Source organism: Thalia democratica, chromosome 4, assembly GCF_965202585.1.
Source record: "Thalia democratica chromosome 4, ktThaDemo2.hap1.1, whole genome shotgun sequence".
Taxonomy (NCBI): Eukaryota; Metazoa; Chordata; class Thaliacea; order Salpida; family Salpidae; genus Thalia; species Thalia democratica.
This window is the reverse complement of record NC_139168.1, coordinates 33072844-33086342: the sequence shown is the minus strand read 5'-3', so window position 1 is coordinate 33086342 and position 13499 is coordinate 33072844. Positions and strand designations below refer to the sequence as shown.

Below are 13499 nucleotides of genomic sequence, written 5' to 3'. Positions count from 1 at the left end.
ATGCTTTTGAAAAGATGTCTGATAGTGTAAATCGTTTGGGTTAAGGAAACACTTTTTCTTGATAGCAAGATCTTTCAAATATATTTTCAAAGTTTTAAAAGCTGGCTGTAGCTTTCTATAGTTTTTACCAGTGTTGTTTATTGAACGATGAAAAAAGCGCTCTAAAAAGTTTGGCCTAAGGGCCTGGTCTGGTGTACAAAGGAACCTTTAGGTTATCGAGTCGTACACCACATACTTATAAAATTTCTTACAAGCTATTAGATTTAATTTTAAATATTTAAATTTTTAGTAATAGATAATCGCTAAACGAAATGCAAGAAAAAAAACTAAACGAAAATTAACTGAATTTTGTGTATAAAAATGTACTTAAAAACTTGTTTAGTAAAACAAGAACTAAAAAAATAGATAAAACTTTGTTATGATACCAGTAATACCAGTAGATAAGATAATGATACCAGTAGCTACTTGTGTTTATGCTGAAGACAGCATATTTATTTAGAATGATAGACTTTTTGTAAAAGTTATCAAGAACATTGGTAGTTTGTAAACTTTGGCTATGTACATATATCAAATAAGTACTGGAGAATTTTTATACACTTTTAACAAATATGTTTTTTATGGTTATAGACTTTTTTGTGGATTTTGCTTATAGAGTCATTTGTAAACTTTAGTAGTTTTGAACATTATTGTATTAGGCTTTATGTAGGTTTTTAATAACCAAAATTTTCTAGGTAAGGACTGCCGGCTGGGTACGCACTTTTGCGCTGTGTCAAAGTGCGTACCTAGGTGACAGTTTACTGTACTTTGCAAATTTTCGTTACAATCTTTATTAGCAACTTAATTTTAAATACTTTTTATCATCTTCAGAATATTCAAAAACTAAATACATTATAACAAACCGATGCTATACTACTTGTTGAGTAGACACTTACACATCACTTAAAAGAGTGATCTTTTAAAAATTGCAACTTAAAATACTCTTATAAAAATTTTAAAGAGGTACACATAAAAATTCCATAGTTTAATCCAACGTGACGGTCATTATTATATGTTGGTCATTATCAAAAAAAAAACTGTGCGAAATAACTAAAGTTAGTTTTAACAACTAAAACTATAACACAGGTTAACCAACAAAATATAGAAAAATTATAGATTAAAAATTATTTAATACAGTAAAATAACAAGATAAATAATATAAGTTGTGCATATAAGCATTTATACACAAAAAAAAAAGTATACTTAATAAAAGTTCTTAATGTGTGCGTAATACCAGGTATAGTTATTTGTTGGTTTAAAATATGGGTTATAACGTTTTATCAAAATTACTTCGCTGATCAATGTCTCAAATTTACTTTCTTTTTACATTCTTTTAAAGTACCAAAACTGCTAGCAGATGTTTTTTCGTTTTCACAATTGTTACAATTTATAATATGGTCAGATACAGCTGTTTTTTTCTCTTAGATGTTATTTATCTCTTCCTATCAATGGTCTCGAAGTAAATCCAATATATTGGTAGCCCTTATCCTTAGAGCATTTATATTTGTACACTACATAAGATTTAATTCGTGAGGTATCTTGTGTTAGTTGCTGAAATAGTTACCAACTTTGCTTGTTGTAAACATAATTTTAAAACTTTCAACCTAATAGTTTACTAGTTTACATCTGTTATAACTTACTCAAAGTTGTAAAATATATTTTATTATATATATATTAAAAAAACATATCTTTTCTAAATCGTAATACAGTGTAGTATAACTGATTAGTAAATAAAAACGTACTGGCCAGCTGCTGAGTGTAATTACGAATATGTAATTTAGGATTGTAATCTATTTTTCGTTTAGTTTAACAACTTTAGAAGTCTTATGAAGTATAACCGTATAACTGATTAACTTTTCAAAGTTATTTTAATGTTTAGGGTACATGTTATTAATTTAAAAATAACTAAAACTTTAATTTAAACTGTATTTATTTAGTCTTAGATACATTTAAAAAAAATTACTTAATCAATTTACTAATATTAATACAAATGTTCACTTTGAACTGATTTGTAACAACTAATTATTTTATTTTATAATGAAAGCTTGATAAAAAGAAAAATTTTACTAGTAAATTGGAAATATATTTGGGTTTTGTAATTTACCGATAAGTTTCATTTTGTAAAGAATGTTTTTGTAAAAAGAACTTTTTAGGGTTTTACGAAGTTGTTAATAACGTATTAACTATTATGTTTTTTAAGGAAAACTTATGACTTTTTTTGTTGCGTAAGATACCTAAGTGTTCAAGTATGTCTAACATTCAATGTTTTTTTAGCTTAAACAATTAATTAAACAAAACAATGTTTTAGAAAGCTTCGTACGTTCGAAGTATTTAGTAAACTACACTTAATTACCCAAAAAATATACACAATGAATTTTCTTATTTATTTTCTTACTGTTTTTATACAAAAAGTGTAACTTTTAACTGCTTTAGACTAATATTTTATTAATCAAAGTACTTTAAAATATTTGAGTAATGAGGTAAAATTTGCTTACATCAATTGCTGTCTTTTTTATATTTTTGAAACTATTGGCAACCGTTTTAGTGATAATATCTTAAAAAGTAGTAGCTTAAATAGTAAAAATGAATATTTTATAGTTGTACTTGAATAAACATTGATAAAAATTAAATAGAATGTTTTAGTTAAATGGTGTTTGATTTACTTAAATGTTATCTTACAGGATTTTCAATTGTATTTGTTTCTAATAAGTACACTAGAAAAAAAAAGTAGTCTTAGATATAAACTAAATTTCATATTATGTTCATTTAAAAAATTTGTAATAAATATTTCATCAGCTTTAATTATAATGTTTAAATACAATGTTTGTTGTATATTACAATAGTTTACATTCAAACAAAGTACAAAAGTATGTTTGTATTTAAATCTAATGGTACTATAACTTATATTAAATATGACAACTTTTATATAAAAATTTGAAGTATATTTTTGACATTATAAAAAATATAAATTCAAGTTAATACTTTACATGTATTTTTAATATAAAAAATATTCAATAGCAAATAAAACTGTTTTCTTATTCAAATATTTAGCTTTACAATGGTGCACCAGGTTTTAGCTAATACTATGTGTACCTTACTAATTAAAAACGTTATTTAAACTTTTGTAATTTTTAACATAAAAAGTTTGTAAAATCAACTTAAAAAACTTTTAATATTTATAAGAACTTTTCTTTAACCATATTTTGATAAAAATATTTATTGCTCCAATCGCTAAAACTTTTACGTTAATACCTGAAAGAGCTATAGTATAGTTTTTATTAGCAAACAGTTCTAGTTTTGCCAACGGTATATTCTAGAACTTGTAAGTAATAAATTATTTACAAAACAAGTTAAAACAAATATAAGTAAATTTTATTTTGACTATTTACTACATATTTTAATAGATTTTAAGAGAAGTTTAAGTTCTAAACCAAATTAGGCTCAATCTTTACAACTATAAAAAATAAGTACGTAGTAAAACATTTAATACTTGTATAACTTTTACTTTCAAAGCACTGTTAAAGCTGCAATAACTGATCGAATTGAATTTCACGTAGTTATAATTTAATTTAGTTTTCAAGGATAAATATTACACACGTTTGTTAGTCAGCAATTGTAACCTTAAACAAATATTATTACACGGCAAAAACAAAGACCTTCTAACACACTAAAATATGAAATATATCCGTGTGACTCTAACACATGGAGTGTAATTAAAAAACCAAATATCAAACAAATATGCAAAAGTGTATATAAAACGAGAAATTTACGAAGTAATTATAATCAAATTTAGCATACCCTTAGCTTTATCATGAGAGTTTTGGTAGCTTTAGTGTTGCTTTTTGCATATGCTAACGGTAAGTAAATGTTTTTCGGTGTATAAAAATAACTAAACTAACTGCCCTAGTCTTTGTTTAACTTTACTATTGATGAAAAACTTTTGTCACAATACAACAACTAACTTAATAACGTGATAAAAATACATTTGTAAAGTAAGGAGATAGATAAAGACACTTCAAGAGGTACGCATTTACGTAAGGTACTTCCTAAATAACTAATGAGTGGGATCAAAAAGCTTGTTGAAACAAATTTTTCACAAGTTTTGTTAAACGGATAAAGTTTAATAAATATAACATGATCTTTATATGATAAACACTGATATAACAAAGTTTTTGTTTTGGAAAAGTCTGATATCTTTAAGAACCTAGAGCATGTTTAAATATGCAGTTAGATATTAGCTATTGTTCGTCGAGAAAAGGGTAAATATTGTCTCCAATCTGCAAACTACGCACTTTTTCACTGGTTTCAAAGTTCTTAATACATCGATGTTCCTACAATACTTATGACTTACTCAAAGCCAGTATTTTTAATTAAACAAATATTTAACTATAAACTTAATTTTCGTTTAGCATGTGCGTTGAAAAACTACAGAGGAACTAACGTTGTCGGGTACAATGGCCTCAAAGTGGAATACGAAAAAGGATTTGAAAGCTCACTCGATAAAATTAACAAATACGCAAAACAATGTGATGTGACTGTTAGTGTTTAATTTTTACATTCTTAGTTTGTGTATTTGATATATTACGTTTGTTATAATTTTTATTTAGTATAATGTTTTGTATTTATAGTCGTTAAGAACAAAACTAACCCATAAAGTTATTGAACAGTTTTATTTTATATCAAAAGGTAGTTTAAATGATACAAAAAAATCAAAGGATAAATACAAAAATTAAGCATCCAAACAGTTTTAATTTTCTAAACATGGCAGCGCCGTTTTTTAAACACTTCAAAAAAAGCTCAGACTTTTTTTTTTTAATTAAAATAAATAAACCACAACACAGGTGTACGTGACCCACGCTTTCAGGCAGGAGGGCCAGGATTTGGACGGAACTGTCGTCCCGCCGGCCAGCAACTCCAACCATCTCGTAGGACACGCCATAGACCTGAACCTGGACACTCCTGCTGGGTGGTGCAACGGCGACTGCATGTACTGTTAGTTTGTGACGTCATGATGCGCATTTTGTTGGGCTGTATTCGATGGTAATACTAGAATTACAGTATCAGTGAATGTTTTTTTTAAGTTGAGGTGTTAGTAATACTCTAGATGCAAGAACAATTTGTACATCATTTTTAAAAACAAAGTTAAGATTTTTATTGTAATGATTGTTTTAGTGGGTGCACGCATATTTATATATCAACTACAAATGTTAATAATTCTCATTTGTTGATGTTTTTAATAAATATTTAAAAACTAAAATAGTTTGCCATCATGATCTATCACAATCTTTTTAAAAAGACCTACATAATATACTTTTTTTTAATAAGTATTAGTTTTTGAGATGTGGCCCCTTAAATATTTATTAAACAACTTACATTTCCATAGTTTAAACTGACATGTAACCGTTTTTAGCGCACAGAATTTCAGTATATTATTTCTAACGAAATCGTGACTTTAAAAAATAAATTAACAGCTACTGAATTATTTTTTTTCATTCAGACGGAACAAACAGCTAAAGCGAGTGCTTTGTGCAGAAGGTCATGGACAACGGGCTGAGGTGGGGAGGGGTCTGGTCGCCATCCGACCCGGTCCACATTGACGACGGTCTCAACCTGTACGACCCCAATGAGTGGAACGACCTCTACTACGACTTGCAGGGCAACTGCGCTTGAAATTGAGGAAACTTACAAAAATTCATTGAATTTTTTGTGTTTTTGTTATGTGAAAATAAATAAAAACCAGTTTTATAATTATGTGATTAGTTTTTTTTTGCTGAAAAGTTATAGGATGAATGGTACGCGGGTAGACTAACTTTTCAGAGAAAAATTGGATGTTTTAAGAAAAAATTTGATCAAGAAACTATTAAAAGATTTTTTTTGTTAAACTTTGAAACAAAACAACTTAGAAAGAGCTTTTTTGTTTATAAAAACATTTTTGATTATGCTGAAAAATACTTATTTAAAAAGAAACATAATGAAATTTTAATGTTGGTATGTTTAACAAGGAATAACACTTAAACCTAATAAAGAAGCACTTAAAAAAGTAAATTAATTGAACAATAAAAGACTTATTAACAAATTTAGAAAAATATTTTAAAAATTCCAAGTTTAAGCAAATAAACTATCACCAAAAATGTTTTTAAGTTTATGCTGTTAAAACTGGGTGTAGCTACTGCTAAAGCTGTAAACAAAAAAAAAACATTTTTTTTTCATAAAACAGAACTTGATAATGAAAACTTTTTATGTTTTTTTATAATTTTCTTGTTTCAACTATTGTAAGAACACAATATTTAAACTAAAATTTGCTTTAGTTTTTCTAAACCACCACTGTTCTATAAAATCTAAATATTTTCTACTGCGTATACTACATATTGTAGCTTTAAATGTATTTGTATTGAAGGTAAAAATACTTTTTAGTTTTTGTTATTTCGCTTATTAGCTATAAAGCTATACATACAATGTATACAGATTCTTATCTTCTTGTTAGTAAAATAATTTTAAATTCTTCTTTTATCTTCTTTACTGTGGTGTACGATGACTGAAAGTCTTTTTGTACACCAAAGCTATTAGACGATTTTTTTTTTGAGCTTTGAGTTTATCTTTAATAAACTTATTTTATATTTAAACTCGCAAGTTTTGATTTTCCAGCTTACATCTTTACAGTTTTGAACAAGGTTAGCATACCTATTCAACATAAATTTTAAACTTATATAAACTTTATACTTTATTTACGCTTTATTTTTCTTTTATATCTATAAAAATATAGATAAAAAATAATGTACTTTCTAAATATGTTTTGTTTAAAATCTTTACTTTTTTAGTTTAAATAAAATTTTAGTTCAAAAAATTAATTGAGATAGTAATGAAAGTTAGACTATTCAACAATTAAAAGTTAAAATACAAAAGTTTTGATTTAAAAATTAAATGGAAACCAGTATTTAAAAAAACAAACTTTGAAGAAAACCAAAATAAAGTAAGAAAAAATGTATTAACCTTAGTTTAGATTACTTAGATTTTTTTTTTGCTTTTTTTTCCAATGAACAAATATTTATCCTAGAAATAGCTGAAGTGATATTTTTGTTAGTTTAGAATTTAAAGCCAAATTTTAATAATAAGCAATTTATACTTAAATATACAGATAAGCATAAAACACTTTCTACAAATAGGTTTTAATATCAACTAAAAACCTTCACAATATTTTCAAACCTTATAAACCGTTGGACACGTAATATTGTAATTTTGTTTAAATTATTAAACCAAAGCATTCTATAAACAAAGAGTTCTAAATACTGAATAAACATATACTTGTTTTAACTTATTAAATGTCATACTATAGTACATTGTTGTGACTTATCTGTCATTTATGTTTACACAACTTTAAGATCACTAGTTTAAACTATATAAACAAAAAATAATACGTTAAAACATTGATTGTATGTTATAAAAATGTGTACTAAATAACTGTAGAAATTTAAAACGATTTGTGAAGCCTTTGTATAAACAAAACATGGAAAGACCGGCTAAAAGCGACAGACTGACAGTCATTTCTCTTTGCATTCTTATGAACAATGGGTTTGTATCCATCATTTCTTGTGTGACACTGGCCTTTTTATTTTTGTGTGGAAATTCACTTTTGGGAATCGGAACTTTGAGAAATTCGCATAACGGCTCCCATCCATCTTTTATGTTGAACTCAAGAAGCTGATCCTTTGGCGCACACTGTAAACAATAGTTTTCAAAATAAACTCATAAATGTTAAGACAGCTGTTTTCATCGTAATCTTTAATGCTACTTACACTAAAATAAAAACAGAAAAACTCGAAACATTTGCCATGAATCAATGCTTACCGATTTCACGTAAGCGTTGTGCGCCCTGTAGGAATGTCTCATGAGCAACTCATTGGTAGGATTGTCTCCAATCAGATACATTTTCAGTTGAACTCCGAAAACAGCAACAACTAAATTTGCAGTACAGCGTGTTACAAAAACAATAAACAATGAGTTGTATGTTTCACAACTAAAAGTGTAGTCTGTTGTTTAGCAAATAAGTATTGTTTTTATAAAAATAACTTTACTTTTAGTAATGATAAATATCAAAACCCACACTTATGCTGTGTCCATACGAACAAACGGTATTTAGTAGGAGACAAATAGTTTTGCAGCTTCAGTGTAAAACCTTCCCATGATTGCATTTGCTTCTGCATGCTGGGCCACCACTCATCCTCTGGTCTTTCGTGGAAAATTATCTTTGAAAATTATAAAATCACAAGTTTTAGTTTAAAATCTATATTAGCATGATGACGCAAAAAAAAGCTTTGAATGTATGTTGTGTACATTTTATGCGTATTATACATGTGATCTCAAAGCTAGTAGTCTAGAATTACATAATAGTGATCTACTGGATCCTAGTTCCGGATCCGAACCCAGCTGGATTTAGATGTTTTTCGCTTGGATTCGGATCCGGTCGGATATTAGTTAAAAAAATGATCCGCATTAGGATCCAGTTTATTGGAAAGACTTAGCTTTCCGCGAATAGCTTCTTTCAATTTTACACTTAGATTTTTGTGTTTTTGCTTAGAAAATTTATTATAGAAATTTTTAATGCTTTTTAGCGTGTTTAAAATTTTTAACAAGTCAATTAAGATTGTTGTTTTCGAAATTTTCAGATAGGTTATTTTAAGCATTTATTTTAAATTAAAATGCATTTATAAAATTAAGTTATATTTCAAAGTTTTATGTTTATAAAAAAAGAACGTAAAGTGTTTAGAATATTATTGAAATTAAAAACTGTGAAGTTTTGTAATTTTTTTTTAATTACTGACTTTATTAAAAGAAAGCAAAAAGAAATGCTTCTAATTTAATTTTGTCTGAAAGTTTTGGCTTTGATATGATTAGAAAAATTCAAAGAAAATGTCCAGTACTACGTGGCTTACAATAAACTTGAATCCAATTATATTGTTACAGATGAAGAATGGCAGCTCGTAACTACATGATTAAACTGCTTTATCCTTTTACAATAGAAAAGCAGAATTGTAGTAGAAACAACGCATTGCTGTCAAGTGTGTTTTCGCATAAAAAGTACTGATTTTTATTTTATTTTAAAGCGAATAGTCGACCAGGTCAAAGTAGTTTTACAACCTTAGCAACCTTGGCGGAAAATATAGAAGAAGCTTTGGAAAGAATGTTGTGTACAACAAATAACAGCTCACAGGTCTTAAATTAAAAAAAAAATCCAGATTTGGTAGGTCACTATTTAATACATACTTGTTTATGTTACAAAAAAAAGATATTTGTATTAAAAACAATACTATGCTGACATTATGATATACTTAACGAATAAAACTAAATTTAAGCAGAACTAAGTAAAAGTAATAATTTCTTTTTTAGCTTAAATTGTTTAATTTAAACGTTTTAAATTAAAAAAAACTTAACGAAATTAATATTAAACAAACTAAAACACAAAGCTATAAAAAATTATTAACTCATAGTATATAACAAAATATATCCAAAGGCAACACAAAGTAACTTCAACAAATTACAATTATTTTCATAAATTAATAAAGGTTGATACTTTTTAAAATTACTAAAACTTTAACTTCTTAGCTCAGTATTTTAATTCATGAAAGCAAATTATACAGTACCCTTTTTTTATTACACTAACACATGTTTCTGTGTGTTAACGGATTAACACACTTAAATTATTTTAATTTTTAACAGACACGTGTATACACCTACTTCAGCTTCTACTTTTCTCTTACAGTATTTATTATTTTACAGAGTACCGTTGAAGTGTGTTAATCCGTTAACACACAGAAACATGTGTTAGTGTAATAGAAAAGGGTACTGTACAACTTGTTATTATTATATATTCCATAGAACTTGTTTGGCTAGAATCTCTTTTTAACAAACACTTAAAACTATATTTTTGAATAGTTATTTTAATTCATATATTTTTAACATAATAAAAAAAAAATCACAATAAGTTTAACATAAAGAACAGCTTTCATTGATAACTTTGAAATACAGTTTCTAAACAACAAATATAACTAGTTACTTAGTAAATGAAGATTAATATTGAACTAAAACTAACTTTGGCATCTGGAAATGCTTCTAAAATTTCCTTCCAAAACGTAAAAGCAGGTGCATCCGTCACTGCATCAACATCGTTGTACATTTCGTAGAAATCATCTTTAGTTCCTCCTTCTTTGAAAATTTTCATCCATTTGTCACCTAAATACTCGTAATTTTCCATAAAGTCATAAACGCTGTAACCTAAAATTCTAAGAGCTTCAGCCATTGTTTTTGTACCGCATTTTGAATAACCAGCAAATATTATTTTCATAGTTTTATATGTTTTAAAATCTAAAATTGGTATAAGGTGATCATTTAAATTTGTTAAAAATACAGTATATTTTCTTTAAAGTGTTCAAATAGTTGAGTTTATAGTTGAGATTCTTTTATTGCTTAAGCTGTGTAAACTTTAAAAGCTATTGTAACTAGTTCGTGCGTTAATAAATTTTCTGAATGTTTAAAAAAAGATCGATTAAGTATACTTCTACATAGTTGACTTTCATAATTTTTTAATCAGTTAAAAAGTTTTTTTAAGTTTCAAAAAAAGTATTTACCTTTTAATATTTTAGTCTGTGACTTGTAAAGTGTTTTCTTTTTTATGCTTAATAAACATTTTTTTTTATATTTCATCCACTAAAATGTTTTTTATATTTCTGTAAAAAAAACTGTTTGAGAAATGTTATGCCTATTTCAATACTGTATTAAAATAGTTTTAAGATAGTTTTTCTAAAATATAAATATATACTTTTCTATAATATTCAAAATAAAAACTTTTGTTAAAAAAAAAAAGAAACACTATAAGAAATACTGTAAAATAGGGTGCAAAGTACTTTTGTAAATAACACTAACAAGATAATGAAAAAAAAGAAAGTAACTTTTATTATCCATTCTTTGAAAACTAAATGTACGCTACATAGGCTGCATTACTATATGTAAGTTCCGGTTCATACTCATTTTCAAATTACAGTTAATTGCTGTTTGTTTAGTTACGTGCAACTGTGTTTACACAAACTATAAAAGCAGTAACGAGCAAACTAATTTGATTTTACTTAAAATGATAATCTATTCATTATTTTACTTAAGTATAGCACTTTACATAAAAAAAATTTTTCTCCAAACTTTTAGAAAAAATCTCAAGTAAATAACATTGTTAGTTTCGTTTGTATTTTTGAATGACTTGTTTTTAGATCTAATTTTATATCTAGTACAATTCTCTTTTATAGAAAAATTGTAAAAAATTATTCATAACTTCAGTCCACATTAATACAAAAGTACAAAAACATTAAACAAAGAAGTTAAAAAAGCACTTTATAACTATAGTAATTTATTTATAAATTATATGTCAAGTTAAAAAAAACTCTCGATCTTATTTTACGTTGAAGCTTAAAAAAACTTAAGTCATATATTTTATCTTTTTACTGTTAAATTTTTACGCACACCAGGTCCTTAGATCAAAACTCTTGAGCGCTTTTTTATCGTTCACTAAACAATATATTTAACTCATATCTTTACTAAAACTAAATGTTATTTTCTTTTAGTTTTCACAAATAAGTTTTTAAGTCTGTTGTATGCCAGGTTCGTTGCTAGACTATGAAAAAGTTTAAATAAAAGAGTTGTAAGTTAAAAGTTAATTAACATAAAATCATACAACTATAAGTTGCTCATTGATGAAGACAAATGATATATTTTGTTTCAATAATAATTTTTTTAAAGATGAGAATTTTTAAACTAAGCTTGGTTGTCTAAAGTTTTAAGATTCTTTTAGAGTATAATAAATATGTAACTTATCAAGAACCAAGCTTGAATAAAAAATATATGTCAAAAGTATACTAAAAATTTCCCAAACATTGTACCAAAGGTTTTTATTAAATTATTAAAGGCATTTAGATTGTAAATTTAATTTATTTTTAGGTTATATTTTTGAATTTAAATTTGTTTATTTTCTATAAAATAACAGAAAACACTTGTTTTATATTTTCAAGTGTTTAATAAAAAATTACAATAAAAATAAACTATCTGAATTAAAATTTTTTTAGCTGGTTTAGTTTAGGATCATTTTAAGGCTGATACAAGTTATTTTGATATTGACTTAAAACAGTATTTGATTTTACAATACTCTTCTTAAAGAAAAAAAAAATAGTTAAGTGGAAAACAAAACATGTTTTTTGACAACAGTTTAATTAAATCAATTACAGCTTATAAAAATTATTAGTACATAATGTGTTTCTGAAAATCTTATTTTTTACAATTAATGAATTATTGATAATAATGAACATTGTGTTTTTCTTAGCTCAACAGAACACAATTTTTTTTTTTCAAACTTAGTGATAGAAACTAATTCGTATTTGATGTGAACTTTTTGTAAATAAATTATTTGTTAATGTATCACGCTGGGAGATTTTTTATTTTTATAAATATTAAGTCTTAAAAAATCTACTTGATTTTCAAAAAAATGTTTTTATTTTTACGGTGTAAATAGTAAATAAATAATTAATAAAGTACCGTTTCTTAAAATATAAAAAACCTTGCGTACTAACTTTTATTAAATTTTATAAGTAATTAATTTTAATTTTATCGGTTTTTACCTCAAGTAATTACGTTTAGAAATGTTATTTGAGAAAAAACATGTAAAAAGTACAGACATTATTAAAATATTGAATATAAATTATATTATGTATACAAATGATTCAATATGAGCTTTTAAGTAATGCAAGTATAACCTCCCATAAAAGTGTAATCGATTTGTGCAGTGATTTATAAATAAAATTAACTCATTTTTGCGTTTCATTACTAGTGTATTTAAGCTAATATTAAACTTATCATAAAATACAAACTTAAGTAAATCATCTACTTTAATTTCTAAAACAACTTTTCAAACCGTTTGATAGTTAACTTCAGAAAAAGTAAGATAGTTGATTTTGTCGTGAAAACTAAAGGTTTGAACTAAAAAACATAAACAAACATTTGTAAGCAAAAACAGCTGGTTATAAAACCTTATAATTGAATTATTTTGCCAAATTTTTATTTGCAAAAATAAGTAAAAATTGGACTGCGTTTATATTAATATTTAAACAGCTTTGTATAGGGAGCAATCAAATTAAGTATAGTGTTAAGTTGATCGTACTTCATCGAACATTATTTATTTATGATAAATTATTTTACAAACTTACATATATTTATGCAAATCGTTTTTTTAATTTGGAGAATTTTTCTAAATATTATAGTAGATTTTAACTGAATTTGAATTTTAACTATAACTTGTTTTAGTATTCGTTTAAAACAAGACAAGTTTAAGAATAAAATTTAGTTTGTTTGTATGATTTTATAAAAACTTTTTTTTAAACACAATGAAATAAAGCTCTTTAATTGCTTTATTCTCGTAAAAAAAATGATTT

The 13499-nt window shown here is 25.6% G+C and overlaps 1 protein-coding gene and 1 pseudogene across 1 annotated transcript; one reads left to right on the top strand and one right to left on the bottom strand.

Annotated features, from left to right (window-relative positions):
• Positions 1–3847: 3847 nt before the first annotated feature.
• On the top strand, positions 3848–5706 carry LOC145833273 (uncharacterized; annotated as a pseudogene).
• A 1480-nt stretch (positions 5707–7186) lies between these two features.
• On the bottom strand, positions 7187–10391 carry LOC145835249 (uncharacterized). Its single transcript, XM_082942814.1, has 4 exons — positions 10124–10391; positions 8138–8279; positions 7882–7991; positions 7187–7752 (listed from the first exon to the last, which is right to left on the bottom strand). Exons 1-4 carry the CDS (start codon positions 10373–10375, stop codon positions 7453–7455), a joined length of 804 nt encoding a protein of 267 aa, XP_082798940.1. The 5' UTR covers positions 10376–10391; the 3' UTR covers positions 7187–7452.
• Positions 10392–13499: the final 3108 nt, after the last annotated feature.